General features: G+C 46.2%; 1 protein-coding gene across 14 annotated transcripts in view; it reads left to right on the top strand.

Annotated features, from left to right (window-relative positions):
• The window catches only part of rapgef3 (Rap guanine nucleotide exchange factor (GEF) 3), a 26,084-nt gene extending 3,181 nt beyond the window's left edge, over positions 1 to 22,903 (top strand). For 2 of the 14 annotated variants that reach the window (XM_081704519.1, XM_081704517.1), the window contains exons 2-28: positions 821 to 897; positions 6,357 to 6,401; positions 11,082 to 11,188; positions 11,293 to 11,414; positions 11,546 to 11,726; positions 11,859 to 11,943; positions 12,051 to 12,111; positions 12,511 to 12,623; positions 12,928 to 13,074; positions 13,201 to 13,313; positions 13,782 to 13,870; positions 14,418 to 14,496; positions 14,800 to 14,950; positions 15,285 to 15,367; positions 17,508 to 17,538; positions 18,359 to 18,434; positions 18,583 to 18,720; positions 18,995 to 19,092; positions 19,341 to 19,466; positions 20,192 to 20,373; positions 20,830 to 20,920; positions 21,208 to 21,258; positions 21,364 to 21,451; positions 21,549 to 21,613; positions 21,733 to 21,787; positions 22,018 to 22,089; positions 22,283 to 22,903. In XM_081704519.1, the coding sequence (XP_081560645.1) occupies positions 835 to 897; positions 6,357 to 6,401; positions 11,082 to 11,188; positions 11,293 to 11,414; positions 11,546 to 11,726; positions 11,859 to 11,943; positions 12,051 to 12,111; positions 12,511 to 12,623; positions 12,928 to 13,074; positions 13,201 to 13,313; positions 13,782 to 13,870; positions 14,418 to 14,496; positions 14,800 to 14,950; positions 15,285 to 15,367; positions 17,508 to 17,538; positions 18,359 to 18,434; positions 18,583 to 18,720; positions 18,995 to 19,092; positions 19,341 to 19,466; positions 20,192 to 20,373; positions 20,830 to 20,920; positions 21,208 to 21,258; positions 21,364 to 21,451; positions 21,549 to 21,613; positions 21,733 to 21,787; positions 22,018 to 22,089; positions 22,283 to 22,401 (2,631 nt within the window). In that variant the 5' untranslated portion in view covers positions 821 to 834 and the 3' untranslated portion in view covers positions 22,402 to 22,903. Of the gene's footprint in view, positions 1 to 820; positions 898 to 1,322; positions 2,064 to 2,374; positions 2,450 to 6,356; positions 6,402 to 11,081; positions 11,189 to 11,292; positions 11,415 to 11,545; positions 11,727 to 11,858; positions 11,944 to 12,050; positions 12,112 to 12,510; positions 12,624 to 12,927; positions 13,075 to 13,200; positions 13,314 to 13,781; positions 13,871 to 14,417; positions 14,497 to 14,799; positions 14,951 to 15,284; positions 15,368 to 17,507; positions 17,539 to 18,358; positions 18,435 to 18,582; positions 18,721 to 18,994; positions 19,093 to 19,340; positions 19,467 to 20,191; positions 20,374 to 20,829; positions 20,921 to 21,207; positions 21,259 to 21,363; positions 21,452 to 21,548; positions 21,614 to 21,732; positions 21,788 to 22,017; positions 22,090 to 22,282 lie in introns of those variants that run through there. The other 12 variants (XM_081704520.1, XM_081704518.1, XM_081704524.1 and 9 more) reach the window with 9 other exon arrangements.
• The last annotated feature ends 69 nt before the right edge of the window (positions 22,904 to 22,972 follow it).

Below are 22,972 nucleotides of genomic sequence, written 5' to 3'. Positions count from 1 at the left end.
TAAAAAAAACAGTCTAGACCTCACTCTTCTTCCTACCCAAAAAAAAAAAAAAGGATTTACTGCATGATTGTCAGGTCTAATCAACGGTTCATAATTCATCTTACCTTATACCCCTGCTATCATTTACCCCTGGCTAAAACATTTTCACTGCCTTTTTTATTTTGTTGATATATTTTTAAATCAATTGGTCAACATGTCGGAGCAGCGTTGACTTTATTACTGTGTCCTCTGAGTGATGGAGTGGTGTGGAGGAAACCAGAGGGCAAAGGGTCTGTGGATGAAGCCCGTAAACAACCCTGCTCCTCCCGTGTGGCCGCCCCACCCGCCGAAACAACGGACGGGGCCGAAACACAACAGTGTGACTCAGGGAACTTTGGGGCGCTGGGCATCTCCACTCTCTGACCTCTGCTTGCACCCTGGAAAGGCGAGGATGTATCGGTTCCCACTGGGGCACCCGAGGACCGGTGTCCTGTGTGGACCTGTTTTTGTCTGCTCTTCCTTCCACTCGGTGTCAGCAGAAACAGTGACCAGGGCCCTGGACCCTGGCATGGGACCTATACACTTCTAAAGCGCACCGACGTTCTGTTGAACTCTCATACAAGCAGAGCTTGTCCTGGGCAACTTGTCCTGGGTAACTTGTCCTGGGTAACTTAACCTGGGTAACTGCTATTGTTTTGTGTTATTGCTCTGGAAATACTTCTGCAACACTGCAGAACAGCAACATTATCAAATAAAAGCAAGGCAATAACTATGACTCTAGTTTTGGGGGTTTTTATTAAAATATGGTTTTCCTAAGTCTCCCTTTCTTTCTCCCACCCAGCAGCCTGGGAAAGAATGTGTTCTGCCGACACGCTCATCAAGTCTACGCCGAGTCCAGTCAGGAGGACAACTAATCAGGTAAGCTGCTAAAGGTGTGTCAGATACGACCTGTCCTCACAATGATTCCAGTCCGCACACTGCGACAAAAGACTCTACCCTCTCTTTACTCTTCTTTGCGTTTTCATTGGGGTCTTTAGTTTCGCGCTGTCATTCCACGGACCCCTGTCATGCGGAAAAACTGTCACAACACAAGAATGAGTCGCTTTTTTTTCATGTAGAGAAAAACCTGTAAGATTAGAGGACATGTCAGGACCGTGGAGATCTCAGCGAAGTCGGCGTTATGGTGGTTATTACAGAAGATTCGCGCATAATATTTTGCTGTGGCTGAAGACACGCCTCCTCAGCTACGCCCCATCCACAAAGGTTTGTCGGTCAACTGGGAGGTAAAGATAAGGAAGAGAGAGAGAGAGAGAGAGACAGAGAGAGAGAGAGAGAGAGAGAGAGAGAGAGAGAGAGAGTTTATTATCGTCTAAAGTCATACTAAAGATTACCTAAGCAAGATTTCGAGCCCATGATAATTCAACTGTTTTTAAATGCCTCGATATCATCATACAATAGTGGAGTATTATGTCAAATAAGTTTGTAAATTAATCTGTTTAAGACGTTATAGTAGTTTAAAAACAAAGTAAAGCCAGCGGTGTTTTTTAAACCACGGCGCGGATATACTTGTACTAAGAGCGTTATCACCGCAAAGTGAAGTTGCGGATGAAATGTGCATAAGCCGTCACTCATTGAAATCATTAGTCTGTGAGCGACGCATCAGACACAGTCATGGGAACTCGGCCCTGGCTCTCACGCTGCTGTTTAGCGTTCTCTGCGGCTGGAAACCAGTCTGCAGACTGCGGGGAGTCGGCGGTGCGCCTGTTCCGGCAGGGGCGGGAGAGTGGGCCGGCGCAGTCTGAAGTCTCTGTGCAAACTGCGCAGCCCACAGGCGTGCCAGGAGCAGGCAGGTGTCCGTGGACTGCGTGTAACGGGATGCGTGTTGCGGATCGCCATGTAGACTACAGGGAGCGATGATACCGCGCCGGTGCGTCTTTGCCATGTGCTGCCGACTGCAGACGCCCTAAGCGTAACAGGTTTTGATATCGAGCCCGTGTAAAATGCATCTCTTTCGGAGTTACAGTTACCGGGTCTATCCTGACCATTACCCCGTGGAAAAAGCTGCCATCCGAGGCGTCAGCTGGGTAAGTTCGTGTGAAGAGCTAATCGTGCTGTTTCATACGCTAAATTCTTGACGAAGTGTGAATATTTGGATGTTGGTTTAAACTTAAGACTGTCAAAACGTCGCAGCTTATATAGTGTGAACCTTTTAGAATCATCGTACTGATAGTTTATTCAAGACACTTTTTCTTCATATTATGAATATTTATGAATATTCACAGCATAAGAACTGGTATAACATAAAAAAGCAGACGAAAAAAATAACATTGTGTGTGTGTGTGTGTGTGTGTGTGTGTGTGTGTGTTTGTGTGAGACACTTAACCACATCCCCTAGATGCTAACCATGACGCCAAAGAGAAAGCCAGGCTTTAGAGGGATACACACAGAGCTTTCCATTGTCCTTGCAAGGGTGTGTTTTGCTTGGCCAAAATGTTTATTAAGAAACAGCTATTTATAGGTTATTGTTTATTGTCAGCCTCAAGGTTTGAGCCTTACAGTTCAGAAAACACTGCAAGGAGTTTTTCCGTGTGTACAGGAACACCCGGACCCCTTACTTCCAAGATACATGCAAGCCCCACAGCTAATAACAGTGCCCTAGATAATACACACAAACACATGTAAAATCTTTGGCATTTGTTTCATTCTTATGAATTCTTGCTCACACTCTCTGTCTCCATACTGGGCACTAGGTAAAAGTGTGTGACTCTTAGATGTGAAGAGTCCACAGACTGAGACCATGGCCTGAACCTCTGTAAAAAGCCTCGGCGCACTAAGGAAACTTGTTAACATTGGCACCATTTCAATGGCTCTGACCATGTACCAGGAAAAACGGATCTTAATGGAGTTAGCCGTGCCTCTTTCAGTCCACTGCGGGCGTATTTGTTCCAGGGCAGTGTTTTCAAATCTTGAACAGATAAGAATGTTTCTATAAAATACAAATCTGTGGGAAAAAATGGGCTAAAGTCAAATTCCATGTAACGGCCCTAACAACAAATCATTGGTCAAATTGACAAGAAGTTGAAAGACTCCTGAGACTCCTGTCGCCGTTTGCTTCTTCATTGCTGCAGTGAACTGTTGGTGGGATTAGATGGAACCGGGGAGATTCACTTATAGAGTCTTCATGTACACAAAGATAAAATCATGACAGCATGTAAATGTTTTGATAGAAAATTCCATCTAACACATCTTGGGTGTTCAAAATGTTTAAATTATTTGTTATTGCAGCCATTAAAACCTTAATATTATTTGCCCAGGGGCTTAGAAGCACAGTTGAAGAAACATTGTTCATCAAAGCACTTATAAAACAGCTGATCAAACACCTTACAATATTAACGTCATCACGTGTCAGATACATTTGAAAATAACCCCTACCCTTCTACCCTTCTACCCCCTACCCTTCTACTCTTCTGGTTATTTGCTGGGGGTATTCAGTAACATTTAATGGACAGTGCCTCCAATCACACCAGTCCTAGATGAGATGTCTCTACTCTAGAACAGGAGAACCCAGCCCTACATGAGATGCCTCTACTCTAGAGCTGAAGAACCCTGACCTACATGAGACGTCTCTACACTAGAACAGGAGAATCCAGCCCTACATGAGACATCTCTACTCTAGAACAAGAGAATCCAACTCTGCATGAGACACCCCTACACTAAAACAGGAGAACCCAGCCCTACATGAGATATCTCTACTCTAGAGCTGAAGAACCCTGCCCTACATGAGACGTCTCTACACTAGAACAGGAACAGCTCTTCATGAGATGTCTCTACTCTAGAACAGGAACAGCTCTTCATGAGATGTCTCTACTCTAGAACAGCACAGACATGGTTTTGTTAGCCTTAGCCAGTTAGTCTCAGGTTAGTTTCCTCCTGTTCTGGAGCAGAAGTTCGTTCCAGCAGTGAAGCAGAGCCTTCACAATTTGCTCGGTGAACAGAGCAAGTGGGTGGAGAGAGACTGATGGAAACAAGAGTCAAAAAACACGTGCTAGCTAGTCCATTATGCATTTGATGTGGGAATTCAAGCATTGATAAACTACAGGGGAAGAAGAAGAGATTCATCTGTTCACTTTCCAACCAAGGCTCCAGTATGGTTGATCTCATTCTAGATGACCACCACATTATCACTTGGCTCAATGGTGTCAAATCGGGACCTCAGATCCAGATCCAGTCCTGTTTTATGTAATCCGGTCCATCCGATTAAACAATTCATGTAACTGGTTGGCCACTTCGTCAACTCGCCTGACTCCTAGACAAAGGGAGGGTGGAAAATCTGTAGGGCCTGGATCTTGAGGATTGTGATTTTAATCCCTGATATAGATGATGGCAGATTGCTGCACTGTCATGCCTGTTTTATCTCCGGAAGCCTGCCTGGAATCTGTTTGGAGAGCAATGCTGGACTTCTCTGCCGCCTCTTCAGTGTTCATCACTTGAGAATCAAAACTCACCGACAGAGTTGGTTCATTTTCTGTCTTGTTTCAGCCTAGCACGCACAGGCCATGACCCCAGACGGCGTCTGCCTGTAAAGCGCCAGAAAAATCGGGTCAAAAATATGTGTTTCCAGTGCGGAAGTGTGACTTAGGCTGAGGGATTAGACAAATTTTACAGCCAGCATGAGGGAGTTTTCTGTCTATCAGATGAGTTTGCTGCAGGCTGGGTTTATGCTAAAATCTGTGTGTTTGCTGAAGGCTGGTGTCACGCTAAAAACTGTATCAGAGTCAACGGAGCTGCAAGCAGTGATGCATGAATAAGAGCCCGTGGACAGCCTGTGGACAATTAGCTGTACCGCCATGACGTAATGCTGAAATGGATTCAGGATTACAGGCGCAGTCTGCATGCATGACCAGGAACTCTGTTTGGAAGCGGCAATGTAAATTATTCCTGACTCCAGTCGTTATTATTATTCCATGATGACTATTAAGGCAGTTTCATTGCTCTGCATTTTGTGACTCAGAACAGTGGCAATGCAGAAGGATCATTAGGCGCAAACGATATTAAGTACATGTCAAGATGCATGTCGTCCTGCTCGCACTGAATGACTACCGGAATGACTAGCTAAACCCAACTGGAATCATTTTAGATGCCAAGTATTTCTGTGATCACGGGGTTAAGATTGCACGGAAGCACTGGTGGATGAGCCAGAGTCTCTTTTGTGGCTTTAGTGAGTCACATACATCTGAGCCTGATTAACCACATTCTTTTATTGCCGTGCTCGGACGTCGCTGTCATGTAAACGTGGACTGGGAAGCCTTTAATTTTCCCCCTGAATGCCTTTGATTGCGAGAGATCTCGAGAGCCAGCGGAGTTTGTGGCACCGCGAGCCAAACGCCAGCTCGATCACATTACAGATGCATGCGACTCGAGACCTGATTCATTTTCAGGAACGTGCCACATTTCAGCTACTCCAGAACACTTCCACGATCTTGACTTTGAAATTTGGCTCCAATGTCGGAGTGTCTGTTTTCTAGCTGAAGTTTTTTGTTTGCTTCAAAAGTGACCTTTCAATAAAGTGTTTGATGCATTGTGAAGTTATTAGGATATTTTGAAAACAGTGTTTTGTTTTGTTTTTTAAATACCTCAGGCTGAGTTTGCATGTATGCTGCAGTCTGACATTCTGCATATTCCAAATGTTTGTCAGGCTTAGCCGCTAGTTAAGCCTGTTCTACTGGTATTTGGTAAGACAGTGGCAAAAAAAAAAAAAAAAAAACTCAAAAATATCTCTTTGGTCTGTGCCCACCTCTCTCATGAGAGGACCGAGCGGCAGTGGCGAATCATAAATTAGGCTCAGACTGTGGTGTGAGTCCTAATTGTTGTGCTGCGGTGTGTAGTGAGGGTGAGGGAGCCGACAGGGAGAACATACCTCACGTGATTCTGAGGCCACCTTTAGTCCAGGAGATGTTTGCAGACGCAGGCAGAACTTACACGTACATGTACATTTGTGCCATTTGGCAGACGCTCTTATCCAGAGCGACTTACAAAAGTGCTTTGTCATTTACTCACAGAATACATCCTAGTACAGTACAGTAGGTTAGAGATCAAGATACCAATGAACTAGAATACTGTAGAAATACAGGGATCACTGCTGATGACTAGAAGTGCAAAATGTATAGGTTCTTAAATACATAAGGACCTTTCCAGAGCTTTATTAAGAAAAGTGCAGTAAATGGTAGACACGTCTGCTAAATGTCTGAAATGTATGTAAACACAGGCACGTTGTCTTGTTGGCAGTCACTGACTGGCTATTGTCTGCTATTGAGTTTGACATCGAGGCCGCTCTGTTCTCTCTGTCTGTTACTCTCACGTCTCGTCTCTTCTTACAGACTCCGCTCCCTGAACCCTTGGACGCGCAGGACACCATGAAACAGGTACTGTGCACTGAACATCCTGAAAAAAAAGCTCTTGGCTGATAATCTCCGGAGCCTGGAAACACTTTGACACTTCTGACACTGGATGTGACTGATATCACACAGGCATGCAGGACCTCAGTACTTTAGAGATAAGGGTGATGTGTAGTGTTTATATATATAAGTCATTCTTGAAGTCATTGTTCAAGTCAAGCTAGCTTGAGTGATTCATTACCATCTTGATATGCGTTGTCAGAAAATTAGCCCTTTTAGTAGCTGTGGGATATAGCAACACCCAGTATTATCTTTTGATGATTAATCTATTAATTAATCTACCATTGATCTAACCATTCCCCCCCACTCTAATAGTTATATGTCCAGAGGTGGATATTTATAATGTGTGCAAGTAAGAACAGAAATGATTGAGCCTGGTTCATTTTCCACTGCTTTCTCTTGGCCAAGACCTATGACCTGCAGTGCTGCATCCCCTCTCTGGCCACGCCCCCTGTGTGTCGTGTGCAAGGCAGGGAGTGGGAGTGTAGTTTGCATTGGGGTGCAAGAGGTTCAGTCTACCATCAAATTATAATATGTGACATTAAGCCGTGGTCTTAATCTCTACACTACACCGAAGATCAGGTTTCCAGTACCGTAATCAATACACTTACACATTCAGAGTAACCGATTCTACGTGCTGTGAGGAAATCAAATTCAATTCAGCACTTTTTTTTTTTTTGGAGTAATTTTGCATTCCTTTTTTTTTTTTAATCTCACCTGCTTATTGCTGAAGCTGCTGTTTCTTGGCGCTGATACGGCCAGAACTGCTGAAGCTCTCGTTTGTTTGCGCTGATACGTCCTAAACTAGGAGCATTTTCCATGCAGGTACAAAGGCCGGGTTTTAAAACTGCCCGAAGAGTTCAGCTCGGGCCGTAGATGGCTGCGTCCCTTCGCCTCGCCCGCCCTAAAACGCGCCCTGATACAGTCAGTCTGGGGCTTATCACCAAGCCTCCGAGAGCTGCCTGAAACCAGAGCCCCAGCCTTGATAAGAGGTCTTAGCGAAGCTCGGCAGAGACCCGCTCGATCTGAGCCTATTCGCTCTGACTCCCAGCAGCACACTGCGGCCTCCCCCAGAAGAGAGCCGGCTCATGACGCACAAAGTGCGACCGCGCTGAGTTCCCACCCACGTCCTCGACCGACCTCTTATGAAGTCACGCTTAAAAAGTAACATAACGGAGACTGGAGGCTGAAAAGACTAGTAGAAAGCCTCTTAGCCGTTCTTGAGCTTCTGATTTTTTTGGCCATTAATTATTGAATGTTTATGTTTAGGGGAGGAGTGCGTGTGTGTCAGAACCAAGAGGAACACAAGCATAACACAGCCAAGGCCTTAAATGTGTTTTGTCAGAGTTTTCAAAGCACCTCCCAACTGTGGAATTCTCTGCCTCTTGAGTGGTTTGTTTGGTGAGCACCAGGCTTCCTGGACTGTGTCTTCATGTGACTTCAGCAGATCCCTCATGCTCTAATGAAGGAACCTTTGAGGAGGTTTGTTTTCATGTCACTACAGTGATCTCCCTTAGGAGTGACACTTGCCTTTGTTTGGTTACTTTGGTCACGTACCTCACACTATACAGCTGACACGTTTTACCGTGCAAAAACAAACAGGCAGATATAAACAGGTTTCTGTTTTACAGTAACTTTTGGATGACATTTGCCGCCAGTTTTCTAGGAGGAATACACTCCAGCGTCCTGCGATTGGAGATAATGTTGTTTCATTTCACATGCCCCCTTCCATACTTTCCGAGGCAGGGAGTCCCAAGAGGGTGGATACGGGCACGTGACGCTTGCGTAGTAATGGAGGCTCCCCACAGAGCTCACCCCAACACTGCCGGCGCCCACAAACCATGTTCCCTTGCCCCGGCGGAGGAGTGGAAGTGTCCCCCTGGCTAGAAAAGTCACGCCTCAAGAACCCCACTGCTGCACCGTAGCTGCCTTGGTGTCCTGCGTGGTGTGTTTCAGGGTCAGCTCTATGAACTGTTGTTTACAGAAGGGTGTAAGCCAGTGAAACCACACGTGGTGGGTGCAATAAAATACACAGAAGCGGATTTTCTCATTCCCTCAGCCATAAATATTCTTTTCTCCTGTCGCGCCTCTCAGCCATAAATACAGACTCATATATTTTTAGGGCACCACATTTGAGGGGAGAAAGATTCTTCTGGCAGTACAGTTATTCTGCAGAAAGACAAACAAACCAGGTTCGCTGGGAAATGTTCTCATTCTCCAGTTATTGATGGCCAAACTGAACTTTAACATGTGTTGAATGCTTTAACGCTGACATGGAGTCTCAGAAAAAGAAATACGGTTTATCTGGTGTTACACGTACAAGTGCTGTGGAGCTGTTCTCCATCGTTTACAACCCCCAGCTCAGTGCCAACTCCAAGGAGGTTGTTTACACTGGAGGTACTGAACTGTCAGGGTTGCAGCTGTCTCCCACATTACTGACAATGTTCTGGGTCTCCGGCACTGACAGCATAAGCTACGTGTAAGGAGGATCAGACACCCTTTACTCATTATGCTGGTGTTTTAGCCTGAGGTTTTTGTGATTGGTGAATAGTTATCCAGAGCTACAGATTGACAAGATAAGCAGTATACATATACAGTTGAGAAGCACCCAAGGACACCTACACAACATCCTCACAGTCAGAGTTCCACTGCTGCATGCCAACATATTGAAATACGGAAAAGCCGTGTGTTCGGGTGCAATGCTGGGAGGCTGGGTGTTCCTCGGCCTCACATTACCATCTAAACCCTGGCCTCATTCCCATGGCACTGGACCACAGGAGCAGAGATGACGTGAGAGAGAGTTACACGGCCCGGGTTTGTAGACCCAGCGTCTGCGAACCAGTGGGAACCTTTTACTGGTTTGAGGTGCACCGTCAGTCTGCTGACCAAAGTCATAACCTCTGAGATGCCGCGCGGGAGACAGAGGAAAACAAGAAACGTATGGCGTGAGATTGGCGCTTTCTGCCAAACGTTTTGGCGACTGCGGCTCGGGCTGCAGCAGTAAAGCTTTCGTTAGACGTGGATCGTGGCTGTTCTCGATGTTAACGCGGTCGTCTGGTTTCAGTGTATCATCTTTATGTGTGACAGATGGAGTTAAGGAGGTAAAATGGCACGGTTTGCGTAGACGTCATCCAAGAATAGTGACAATAAAAGAGCACGATGTGGTCTGTTGCCAGTTCTGGTGTGTTTGCTGTTCACACTTTCATGTGTTATTATAGCTGCATATTAAGATTGTGTGTCCCTGGCACAGGCGCGGGCCCTGCTGTTGGATATGTGGGGTAGCACAGCGCGCACACACACATGTGTGAGCCCTGCCGTTGCATACATTGGGTAATCTCGTGCATACCTCATACCTCATGTACTCCTTAGGCTAAAGAAGGCAGGATCACACCGCATAGATTAGATGGAGGTCAGGACACACCCGAGTGTCAGGAAACGATCAGAACTCATCCCGAGGGACCCGAGGTACAAAGGCGGCAATAAACAGCGTGAGTGGCGAAGAGTGAGGGAGGGAGGGGGTGCAGTAAGAAGACATCTGGGTGCGAACACGCTGTGCTTGCCCTGCGACCACCTCCTTAGACAAACTCCCCCGCAGGGAGCAAACAAGAGACTTGTGTTGACCAGGCATGATATCACGAGACAATGGAACGAGACAAAGGAGAAAGCGAGAGTACCATATGTGCGAGCTGTTCGCCACTGAAGGCAGCAAGATAAACTGAAATGGTTCTTTACAAATATTTCATCCCCAGTGATATAATCTCTAATGATACAGCTAAGTTCTGTTCTCTGGTCTAGTATATAGATCTGTCAGAATATTTCAGACATCAAGATCATTACTGAATGAGCTGCACTGAATGTGGAAATGTTTTGTTAATATTTATTCTTAATTTGTAGTTCCTTAACAGTTTGACGAGGGCAGGGCAGGGCAGGGCGGGGCGCCCTCGGTGTGTGTCCTGCAGGGACACACAGGCCAGCGGAGATGCTTTGGGTGACGGGGAGCACTACGGAGGAGAAAAACAAGGGGTGGATCACCGCGGCAACGAGGGGTGATCGGTTGAATAGGGGGATGACTAGAGATAGAAGAACAGAGACGGGGAACAGATGGGCTGAGGGGAGGTTGGGGGTGGGGGGCATCCGTCCGCAAGAGACGGGGGCGTGTCTTTATCGAGCGCTCTCGCCAGCCTCCGCCCAAGGAGGTGTGGGGGAGCACGGCACGGCGCCTGTGACTCGTTCTCCATCACCCACACAGCGCACAACACGCACTCGCCAGCAAGGTTCCTCCACCCACTGGTGGCTGACAGGTCTCAGTTGTTGTTTCTGTTCTCCTCAGTCTCTCCCTTGCTCAGTTTGCTACGTTGTTGATATAATGTATAGGAAAATAATCTTATCACTGAAATACTCTTTGAAGATGCAAATTGTCCGTTTTTTTAGTGGACAAAGGAAACCTTTCCTGAAACATGTATGCACACACGAAGGTCTGTGTGTCGTGGTTCAGCCTACGAGCACTAGGTTTTTTCTGTCCTGATTGCGGGAGTCATCATTGCATGGACTGTGTCTAAAGCGTGCTTCGTGGATGCATGATGAAGGTGCGATGAAGATTATCGTGAGAGTTTGAATGTGAATCCCCCTTCCTCTTCCTTCCTCTAGTTTTTGTCTGATCGCATTCTGAAGGCAGCCAGGGTGGTGTATGGCACGCTGGTGGAAAGAAACCCAACCCTGATCAGGGACAGGAAGCATCACCTGAAGACCTACAGGTACAGACCACGTGTAATCCACCCTGCGGAGTAATCCGCCTGGAACGTCCAAAAGAACGGAGAACGAGTTCCAGCAGTGTTTGCTCCTTTTCTCTGACATGCAGGCAGTGCTGCAGTGGGAAGGAGCTCGTTGATTGGCTGACAAAGCTGAATGACTGCTTCCTCTCTCGGACTCAGGCGGTCGGCATGTGGCAGGTGTTGTTGGACGAGGGCATCCTTGTTCATGGTGAGGCGCAATCCAGTTGCGGTTCTTGATTCTTTGTTTGTTCCAGCATTTCTTTGTATGTCTCGATGAGGTGGTGGTGTGCGTTGGTGGACAGCTCTGAAAACCTTAAAACGCTTCCTGTCTTTATCCAGTGAAGCAGGATTTCAACTTCCATGACAGAGATACCCAGTTTTACCGATTCTTGGAGACAGATTTCAACCTGAATCACACAGCCAATGAGAAGGACTCAAAAGAAGATGAACTCCAAGAAGGTTTGTCACTGTTACTCCAGATGGGCCCTGACGCTCTTCTGAACATGATCCTCCGCAAATGGTGAGAACCTGAAGTCACACGCGACAACTTATGAAAGACGAAGATTATTCAATTCGGATATTTTCGTAGGTTTCACCTTTCCTGTGTCAAGCCCTGCTTAATAAGCCCTAACCGTTATCTGTGTCCCGCCAGCCCAAACCAGAGGTCAGCGGGTGACGTGGAGGTCATCTACGAGGAGCTACTGCACGTGAAAGCTGTTTCTCATCTTTCCACCTCCGTGAGTGTGCACTTCCTGTTCCGCCGACACCTCCCCTCCGCGCGCCTCCTCCATGCCGGGTACCACTGTTCAGCCCTCCATTTCTGTCTCTCTCTCCGTGACTCTAGGTGCGGAAGGAGCTGGCTGCAGTGCTGGTGTTCGAGTCCCACGCCAAGGCAGGCACAGTCTGTGAGTGTGAAAAGCGAGGCAGGCGTCCGGGCAACCGAGTGGGGGGGGGTTGCGTACAGCCGGAACAGTGACGTCACAGGGCTGCCGCATGGCATCTCAGGGTTACGTCACGGGCTGTTTACGTTGCCGCTGACAGGGCCCACTCGGCATTTTAAACAGGCTGATGCAATAAAAACTGTTTATCACATGACTCGGTGACCAGTCTTACAGATGGAAAGGTTTCTATCCAAACACTCCAGCATATCTGATATTCGATGTTTGTCAGCGTCTGTGTCTGACTGGATCTCACTCGAAGGTGGCAAGATTATTTACAAGATCCAGAAATGGAGACTCCTTTCCTGTTCTCTATGTGTGTGTGCGTGTGTGTGTGTGTGTGTGTGTGTGTGTGTGTGTGCGCAGCTGATGGGCCTGCCGTTCTGTGTGCTGTTATTTCAGTGTTCAGTCAAGGAGACAAAGGTACATCCTGGTACATAATCTGGAAGGGGTCCGTTAATGTCATCACACATGGAAAGGTAAACACATTAGGGTGGTCTCCATAATGATCTCCATAACTACTCCATATCGCAGTAATTATAGGCGTGTGTGTGTGTGTGTGTGTGTGGGTGTGTGTGTGTGTGTGTGTGTGGGTGGGTGTGCGTGTGTGTGTGTGTGCGCGTGTGTGTGTGTGTGTGCGTGTGTGTGTGTGTGTGTGCGGGTGTGTGTGCGGGTGCGTGTGCGTGTGTGTGTGTGTGTGCGGGTGTGTGTGCGTGTGTGTGTGTGTGTGGGTGTGTGTGGGTATGTGTGGGTGTGTGTGTGTGGGTGTGTGTGTGTGTACAGGGTTTGGTGACCTCACTGCATGAAGGAGAGGACTTTGGACAGCTTGCCTTGGTGAACGATGCCCCGCGTGCTGCCACTATCATATTGAGGGAGGACAACTGTCACTTTCTCAGAGTTGACAAGTCTGACTTCATTCGAATACTCAAGGTAAACTGCAAAAGTGTCTGTTTGTATGTAAAGGCACATCTATCTGCTGCCAGCGTGTGTGTGTGTGTGTGTGTGTGTGTGCATTTGAGCATATATTCCTGATCACCGTTGTGTGTCACACGGCAGGACGTGGAGGCGAACACGGTTCGTCTGGAAGAGCACGGTAAAGTGGTGCTGGTACTGGAGAAGAGTTCCGGGCTGGGGTCGCCCCACTTGGGAGGGTCAGGGAGCAGCAGCAAGTAAACAAACCACCGCACACGCTCGCGTCCCACGTACCCAGACCACCTCACGCGCTCACGTCCCACGCACCCAAACCACCTCACGCGCTCGTGTCCCACATACTCAAATAGCCTCGCTCTGCTCACACACACACACACGTCCCACATATTCAAGAACCACACACTCTGCACAATAAGTCACTTGACACAAAATGACAAAACAGCACAAAATGACAAAACAACAAAACAGCAGTTCTACTGTGTGAAGTAACTTGTTTGGTGTCAATAAAGGGCCGGGGCTCTTTTTAAATGGTTGCCGTGGTGGAGAGCAGGCATAGCGTGAGATTAGTTATCATGGCTACTGTTATCTGCTTTCCAGCACATTAACTGAACTGTAAATGTACTTGAGAAGATGCGAGTACATCTTTGGCACTTATTATTGATAATTGATTTCACCCTCAGCTGGCCTGCTCTGCCTCTCTTTTACAGGTACACAGTTATGTCTGGAACGCCAGAGAAAATTTTGGAACATCTCCTGGAAACTATAAAGCTGGATACCAATGGAAGTGATCCCATAGGTGCGATTTCCACCATCGTGGTTTCGTATGTTTTTTTTTATGGTTTCATATGAGTGGAATGAGAATTTAAACCAGGGAATAAGAATGCATGGTATAAATCTTAATTTCAAACTAGATCTGCAGACTTTATATGTCCATAACCAGCCAATAATATTCGATGTTATGTCATTTGTACCTTAAGACTGTAATGTGTGACTGTAAAGAGACATGCCTTTTAAAATTTGTATCCCCACTATGTTTTGTGGTGGGACGTGACTGTACATGTGGAAGGATTAAACAATGTTCTGGAATGTTCTGGAAGCACTAAACAATGTTCTGGAATGTTCTGGAAGGATTAAACAAAGGTCTGGAATGTTCTGGAAGCACTAAACAAAGGAAGCCTGAGGCCTGAACATTCCTGTTATTTATTGTTGTTTTTTTTTTTAAACAGTATGGTGTCTCAAAAACACTGTGGTGTTTTCCTGCCTGGTGCGGAAATCATGGCCCTTTTAATGAGGTGTGTGTGTGTGTGTGTGTGTGTGTGTGTGTGTGTTCTCTATCTCCACAGATCCATGTGTTGGCGACTTCCTCCTCACACAGCAAGTGTTCATGCCTTCTGCACAGCTCTGCCCAGCTCTACAGCATCAATATCCCTTCAGTGCTGCTGTCTGACCCCTCCCCCTCCACAGCTCCTCCCCTTTCAGTCCTCCTGCCAGAGAGCAGCCCACTCCACCTTTAGGCCTCCCCCTTCTCTTCCTGCTCCCGCGGCTGCGGGACCCTCGGCCATCCCAGAGCCGACGCACAGCTTCGTCTTGTGACCCCATGACTTTTCCGCAGTGTGTGTTGTATGCGCTACTCGTGTGTGGACTAAATGGCTGCTTTGAATGGGAACGCTGTTTGTGAAAATGCCAAAGGCCGCCGGGTGTATTTCTCCTTAACCCTCGCCTCACCTACCACGCCGAACCGTCCGAGGGCTCCGAGCTGGAGAAGACCGCCTACGCGCTCAACACCAAGCAGAAGGTGGTGAAACTGGTCGGCCAGTGGGTGGCACTCTATGGCCCACTGCTCAAGGATGACCCCGTGGCCGTCCACTTCCTGGAGGTGTGTCTGTTAGTGGGTTTCTTTCTAAATACCTAAAGAAACTGATTTTGTGCTTGTTCAGATAAATCAGTTTGTTTGTCCTAAAACAATTAAACGAGAGACACAATACTCTTATTACTGGTTATAAGGCAGTCATTTAAAATTCAGAAACTCACTATGAAAATAGCAGTACTGCACACTCAAAGCTCTTCTCTAGGGCCCACATTTAGTTTCATCTCTTCATCTACTTTAGCCAGTAGTCTTCATGTGCCTGAAGCACCAGCAGTTAATGTTCTACGCGTATTAGATGCTTGTTTACTTATTCTTCGTGGGTGTGGGATATTTTCTGGAACAGAAACTGAGAGAAGAAGTGATGGGTGACTCAAGACTCTCAAGTATACTCAAAGAACAGCTCAAGGACAGAAGGAAAACTAAAGTGTAAGTAACACACACACACACACACCACCAATGCTGTTACACTTAGTCTTGGGGGTGGGTTTTTAGATTATTGATGTGGTGATGGCACTGTTTTCTGCAGCTGTGTCATAGTGCACTTTTGGTGTCTTGTATGACATAAAAAGCCATAGAGTGTGAGAGGGTGTCACTCTGATACATCCTGTAGTGGGAGCTGTGGGCCTTTTATGCCTTCTATCCCAGCTCACATATAATTTAGAGCTATTAGAACACAGAATCCTTTAGAGCTATTAGAACACAGAATCCTTTAGAGCTATTAGAACAGAATCATTTAGAACTATTAGAACACAATCCTTTAGAGCTATTAGAACACAGAATCCTTTAGAGCTATTAGAACACAGAATCCTTTAGAGCTATTAGAACAGAATCATTTAGAACTATTAGAACACAATCCTTTAGAGCTATTAGAACACAGAATCCTTTAGAGCTATTAGAACACAGAATCCTTTAGAGCTATTAGAACAGAATCATTTAGAACTATTAGAACACAATCCTTTAGAGCTATTAGAACACAGAATCCTTTAGAGCTATTAGAACACAGAATCCTTTAGAGCTATTAGAACAGAATCATTTAGAACTATTAGAACACAATCCTTTAGAGCTATTAGAACACAGAATCCTTTAGAGCTATTAGAACACAGAATCCTTTAGAGCTATTAGAACACAGAATAATTTAGATCTATTAGAACACAATCCTTTAGAGCTATTAGAACACAGAATCCTTTAGAACTATTAGAACAGAATCATTTAGGACTATTAGAACACAGAATAATTTAGATCTATTAGAACACAGAATCCTTTAGAGCTATTAGAACACAGAATCCTTTAGAACTATTAGAACAGAATCATTTAGGACTATTAGAACACAGAATCCTTTAGACAGAATCCTTTAGAACTATTAGAACACAGAATCCTTTAGAACTATTAGAACAGAATCATTTAGAACTATTAGAACACAGAATCCTTTAGACAGAATCCTTTAGAACTATTAGAACACAGAATAATTTAGATCTATTAGAACATAGAATAATTTAGATCTATTAGAACACAGAATAATTTAGGACTATTAGAACACAGAATCCTTTAGAACTATTAGAACAGAATCATTTAGAACTATTAGAACACAGAATCCTTTAGCGCTATTAGAACACAGAATAATTTAGATCTATTAGAACACAGAATAATTTAGGACTATTAGAACACAGAATAATTTAGGACTATTAGAACACAGAATCCTTTAACGCTATTAGAACACAGAATAATTTAGATCTATTAGAATACAGAATAATTTAGAACTATTAGAACACAATCCTTTAGAGCTATTAGAACACAGAATCCTTTAGAACTATTAGAACAGAATCATTTAGGACTATTAGAACACAGAATCCTTTAGACAGAATCCTTTAGAACTATTAGAACAGAATCATTTAGAACTATTAGAACACAGAATCCTTTAGACAGAATCCTTTAGAACTATTAGAACACAGAATAATTTAGATCTATTAGAACATAGAATAATTTAGATCTATTAGAACACAGAATAATTTAGGACTATTAGAACACAGAATCCTTTAGGTCTATTAGAACACAGAATCCTTTAGGTCTATTAGAACACAGAATCCTTTAGGTCTATTAGAACACAGAATCCTTTAGGACTATTAGAACACAGAATCCTTTAACGCTATTAGAACACAGAATAATTTAGATCTATTAGAACATAGAATAATTTAGATCTATTAGAACACAGAATAATTTAGGACTATTAGAACACAGAATCCTTTAACGCTATTAGAACACAGAATAATTTAGATCTATTAGAACATAGAATAATTTAGATCTATTAGAACACAGAATAATTTAGGACTATTAGAACACAGAATCCTTTAACGCTATTAGAACACAGAATAATTTAGATCTATTAGAACATAGAATAATTTAGATCTATTAGAACACAGAATCCTTTAGGTCTATTAGAACACAGAATCCTTTAGGTCTATTAGAACACAGAATCCTTTAGAACGTTCCTACAGTGCCCAGCAGTAGTAAGGACAGAGTAACCGGGGCTGCTTTCTGACCTTGTGTTGCACGTCTGTTCCCCTTGCAGGCAGGAAAACGGATGCCAAACAGTGACAAAGGTGAGCTCCATTCCCCGTGTTGGAACGCTTCGGTGATAAGAGTCCAGACAATAAAAGCCTCAATAAGAACTTCGCCATATGCAGTGATAAACATGCCAGCCCCTGGAAAAGTCAATAGCTTAACAGGCAGAGCGTGTTCCTGGATAAACCCTGACAACACAAAGAAACAGAATGGAAGTGTTCTGATAGCACCACCAGCGCTTGGCACCAGGGAATCGTTGGCCGAGTCAGTAGTGGATTAAAGTAGGCCGGAATGGTGCTGGACGTTGCCGGTCTGTAACTCTGACACAGCCTTGTGTCTGTAAAACTGAACATTAAGAGCTTGGGTGGACACAGCTGTCATGGAGTGTATTGTTATTTAATTCATATAAAATCTCCCAATCTCCTCCTTTCCAGAAATTCTTTGTCCCTTATATAAAAGTAATTTATAAAAAAAATTATTCTATTTATATGTCCATATAGGCAGATATAACAACACTGAAGCGTTTGAGTGTAGATCGTAGTCAGTGGTGTTTGTATGTGTAGTGTGTGACCCCTGGTGCCCGAGTCTTCAGGCAAGCTACCCCCCAACCCACCCCACCCCACCCCACCCTACCCTGAACCCTCGTAACCAATCTGACATACCTGAGCTGATAAGAACTGACAGAAGACCAAAAGAATCCGGGGGGGGGGGGGATTTTTGAAGGCATGTCTGGCAGTCTGTAATCTCATTGGTAGCAGGTCTTTGATTTTTGTTGTCATGTTGCTGGAATTCTGCTATAAATCCCTGCATACGCTCACATCTTGTCAACGTCTTTGATCGTCTGTCCCCGTATTTCAGATGAACCAGAAATTTGATTGGTTCGCCGCCCACGAGGAGCCACTTGTGAAGGTCAGGATCAGAGCTCGGGATAAAGGTTCGTGTCTTCTGTTCTCCACTTTTTCTAAATCCATGTCCTGTGCGTGTCACGTGGCCAGATCTGCAGCATCGCGTTGCTTTCAAAACCGAACTTCAGCCCTCCAGGCCGTGAGCATGCCAGTCATTATTCATCTTGACATTTGCAGTCATGTATGAGATCTACAGGCCGGACCACAAGGCTGTGTCCCTGGTGCTTCCCGTGGACTCTTCAGTGCAGGACATTATGTCTGTCCTGGTCAACCCAGGAGGAGACCATGTCATGGTCAAAATGAACTCCTCCGGAGGTAAGGCGCCTCCATCTCTCACTTGCAGTCATTTTTTTCCTGTTAGTGTAATGTTAACTGAAATGTTAGTTTCATCTTTCTGGGTATTAATCTTCAATCTTCCAGGTTTTAAGAATTCTAAGTTACTTGGCCTTTTTTTTTTTTTTTTGCCCAAACACACCGTCACGGCAGTTGTGAGCTGACCGTCTCATTCACGGCTCCGATACGTCTCATTCACGGCTCTGATAAGTCTCATTCACGGCTCCGATACGTCTCTTTGCTTGGTGTCTCTTAGAGACAGTGCAGCTCAAGCTGGACGCCACAGCCGTCTCTGCATCCCTGGGGCTGAACGAGAGACTCTTCCTGTGCACCGCTTCCCAGGTGCAGGAGCTGGTGAGCTGACCCCTGACCTCGGAGAACCTCTCCAACCTCTGACTGCCTGCCGACACAACACCAGCCTCTGCTTCCTACTAAAGAAACTGTTATCCAAAGACTACCACGTGTAAACTGCAATAATGCCCAGTAGTTGTGCGAAATGGATCAATTTTGGCTTTGAGAAAGGAACGTTTTACAGATGCCTGTTTGGTCACTGCATGTGGGCTGGTGTGACAGCAGATGTTGGTTTCGTTTGGGTCTGGCAGGTCCCCTTGAAGGAACAGCTCGGCCCGGAGCAGAGCACCACTGACGCTCTGGAGCAGATGTGCTCCAAGGACATCGCCACACAGCTTACCAACTACGACTGGGAGCTCTTCACAGCCATGCACGAGGTAGCATCTATGGCTGTATGATGACCCCAGTGTAACTCTTAGCTGTGTAGCTCGCACATGTGTAACTCTTACCTGCGTAACTCGTGCCTGCGTAACTCCGTAACTCACACCTGTGTAACTTGTACCTGCGTAACTCGTGCCTGCGTAACTCCGTAACTCACACCTGTGTAACTCGTACCTGCGTAACTCGTGCCTGCGTAACTCCGTAACTCACACCTGTGTAACTCGTACCTGCGTAACTCGTGCCTGCGTAACTCCGTAACTCATACCTGTGTAACTCGTACCTGTGTAACTCGCAGATGTGTAACTAGTACCTGCGTAACTCGTACCTGCGTAACTCGTACCTGCGTAACTCGTACCTGTGTAACTCGTACAAATGAGAGAAAAGTTGTCCAGGGCGTCGCTAGCTGTAGTCGGTTAACGCGCGTGTATCCGATCTGTCCGTGCGGCTGTCTGCTGTGCTGGAGTCTAGACGCCACCTGTGCGCAGACACCGCAGTCCCTCTAAACACGCATCAGCCCGCAAGGTGAGCATGCCACCCTGCAGGCTGAGACAGCGTGCACACATGCCCTTCAGCCGCTAGTCCGCATCCACGTTCGCCTTTAGGACAGAGGAACCAGTCTGCTCTTTCCCAAATACCCAGGCCTTTACGCAAGGCGCTTTGGGCAGCAGAGAAGGTCCGCATCCGTAGCAGAAACTGACTTCCTGTCACCGGCGTGCCGCAGGTGGAGCTGGTTCACTACACCTTCGGGAGGCAGAAGTTCCCGGGTGCCACCACGGCGAACCTGGAACGCTTCATGCGGCATTTCAACGCACTGCAGTACTGGGTGGTGACGGAACTCTGCCTGTGTGAGGACCTGACGAGGAGAAGCACCCTGCTGAAGAAGTTCATCAAGATCGCCATCGTGTGAGTGTCGCTGAAATGCTGCAGTACCGTTACACATAAAAACACACAAAATCCAAAGCACCACTGACTGGGGAGTCTGGGGTTCTGGCTGTGGTGATCGGCTGGTTCGCGAAGTTTTTTCAGCATCTGTTCTATAGCGAACCTGCGAGTCACGCGACTAAGTGTGCTCACGTTTCAGCTGCCAGGCGTAACACGTGCGTGCTCTCGCACGCCTTTCGTCCGCGGATGACGTCATTTGGCCTCTGCCGTCGTCATCCTCACCCGCTGTAATCCTACCCGCTCAGTCTCGCAGCACACACCTGCACCGGCGCTGAGCCTCGGCACACAACTGTTGAGTCATTTACGCACACTTGTGTGTAGCGGAGATGACCTTCACACAAAGTACGACCATGGCATCACGGTGACACGTCGCTCCCTAAGCTGAGGGCTCGGGTGTCTGGCTTGTCTCGTTCGCAGGTTGAAGGAGCAGAAAAACCTCAACGCGTTCTTTGCCGTCATGTTCGGCCTGAGCAACAGCGCCGTGCAGAGACTCTGTGGGACGTGGGAGGTGCGTACGTGTGGGAGAGCCCCGCCCACACACACACACACACACACACACACACACACACTCCTGGGTCTGACGTTCTCATCCTGTTCGTCCAGTTTGCACTTTGCCGTTTGTTCGCTTCAGTCGTTCACACAGTAAAGAGCAAACAAGGCGCGCCGCGTTACAGTCAGTAAAACGCCCACAGTGTAACGCAACGAGTGTACCAGTGTAACCAGCGCCACTGAATGCGGAATATCCTTCAGCCAGCGGTCTTGATTTGGTACGAATGTCCTTTTGTCTTTCAACAGCGGGTGCCGAACAAGACCAGAAGGATCTACTGCGCTTACGAGAGACTGCTGGTGAGTGCGAGTGCCTGTGTCGCACAGACATGCAGAGTACGAGGCCGGGGCGGTCGTCATGACGTGTGTGCGTGTGCGTGTGCGTGTGCGTGTGCGTGTGCGCAGGACCCATCCCGCAACCACAGAGCGTACAGGCTAGCGGTGGCCAAACTCAACCCACCCTACATACCCTTCATGCCCCTTCTGCTTAAAGGTGCGGACCGCTCCTCACAGCCGCCGAACTCAGACCGCGGGTGTTTAAAGATTATTTATAAATGTTTATTCAATCCAATTAATTCTCCCCTCCCAAGACATGACGTTCATCCATGAGGGAAACAAGAATTACACAGATAACCTGGTTAATTTTGAGAAAATGGTGAGTCTTGAGCCAAAGGCACTCCTGAGATTACTCGAGACTTGGTTAAGTTATTTACCATTTCAGAAAATTGCTTAAAACGTGTCCTAACGGGGCACGGCTTTCTCGAACATCCACAGCGTATGATCGCCAAGACGATGAAGATAGTTCGAGGATGCAGAAGCCAACCTTATGGTAGTACTGCGCCCCCATGTGGCAGCACTCACACAACACTCATTTTTTTGAGAATTTTGTGAGAATCGTTGAACACCTACTGTAGACAACTTTTGAAAATATATATATATATATATATATATATATATATATATATATATATATATATATATATATATATATATATATATATAGAGCGCTCTCTATCTATTTATCTTTTTTTACATTTGTACTGTTTTGTTCGTTTATAGTGCCTTCATCCCCACAGAAGGGACTCACAGAAAGGATGTTCGTGGACGCTCCAGCTCTACGTATCTCTACATGTAAGTCAGTCCTCTGTTAAAACCTCAACCGGACGACAAAACTGGCAAAACTAAACTTGCCGTGACCCGCGGTGCGTCCTCTCCAGCAGAAAGCTGAGCTGAGGTTAAGCCACATTCTGAACCATACATCCGTGTTTGTTGTACGGTCGTATCTTTAAAGCACCTTCTTGTCCCGATTCCCTACGGCGTTCAGACTCGGACCAGTCCCTCACCGTGCGCAACACCGGCAACATCCGCCACTACATCCAGAACCTCAAAGTCATCGACAACCAGAAGAAGCTCACGCAGCTGTCCAGGGCCATAGAGCGCTGAGGAACCGGAACAAGACCCTCGCCACTAGTTCTGCTCCATACTGGAGTAACTGCCCCAGCCCAGTTGTAAAGACCCTTAGATGAATCCACGACAACCCCAACATGTGGTTGATGACTGGAACGGATTCGGCCGAGCGCCGCGCCAACACGTTGCCTTAGACGGATCCGGGGTGGCTGTTATTTCTGTATGCAGCTGCCTGATGTCTCGCTAGACGTGCCCTTGTTCAGCAGCAGGTCCGGTCCGTTGTGTGCAGCTGCAATGTTAACCGTGAGGAACCGGCCACTCGTACCTGCCGCACTAGCGGTTATCAGGATAAGATGTTAGAACTGTGTTCAGTGTAACTATATACTATATTACACAGGCTTTAGAAACAGATTGTACAGATTTTTAACACCCGCTGTGTGGTTTTGTAGATTACCATAAAAGTATATTGAATGTATATCACATTTTCAGCTAAAATGTGTAACTTTATTTTTGCTAAATAAATTATTGACATATTGTTTATGACTGATTACTAGATGGTAAATGCACACATTTCAGAAGTGTTGGTATGTATAAAGATGACTAAAAA

This window comes from Electrophorus electricus, chromosome 21 (genome assembly GCF_041902795.1).
Source record: "Electrophorus electricus isolate QZ-2024a chromosome 21, ASM4190279v1, whole genome shotgun sequence".
Classification (NCBI taxonomy): Eukaryota; Metazoa; Chordata; class Actinopteri; order Gymnotiformes; family Gymnotidae; genus Electrophorus; species Electrophorus electricus.
This window is presented reverse-complemented; position numbering and strand designations above follow the sequence as displayed.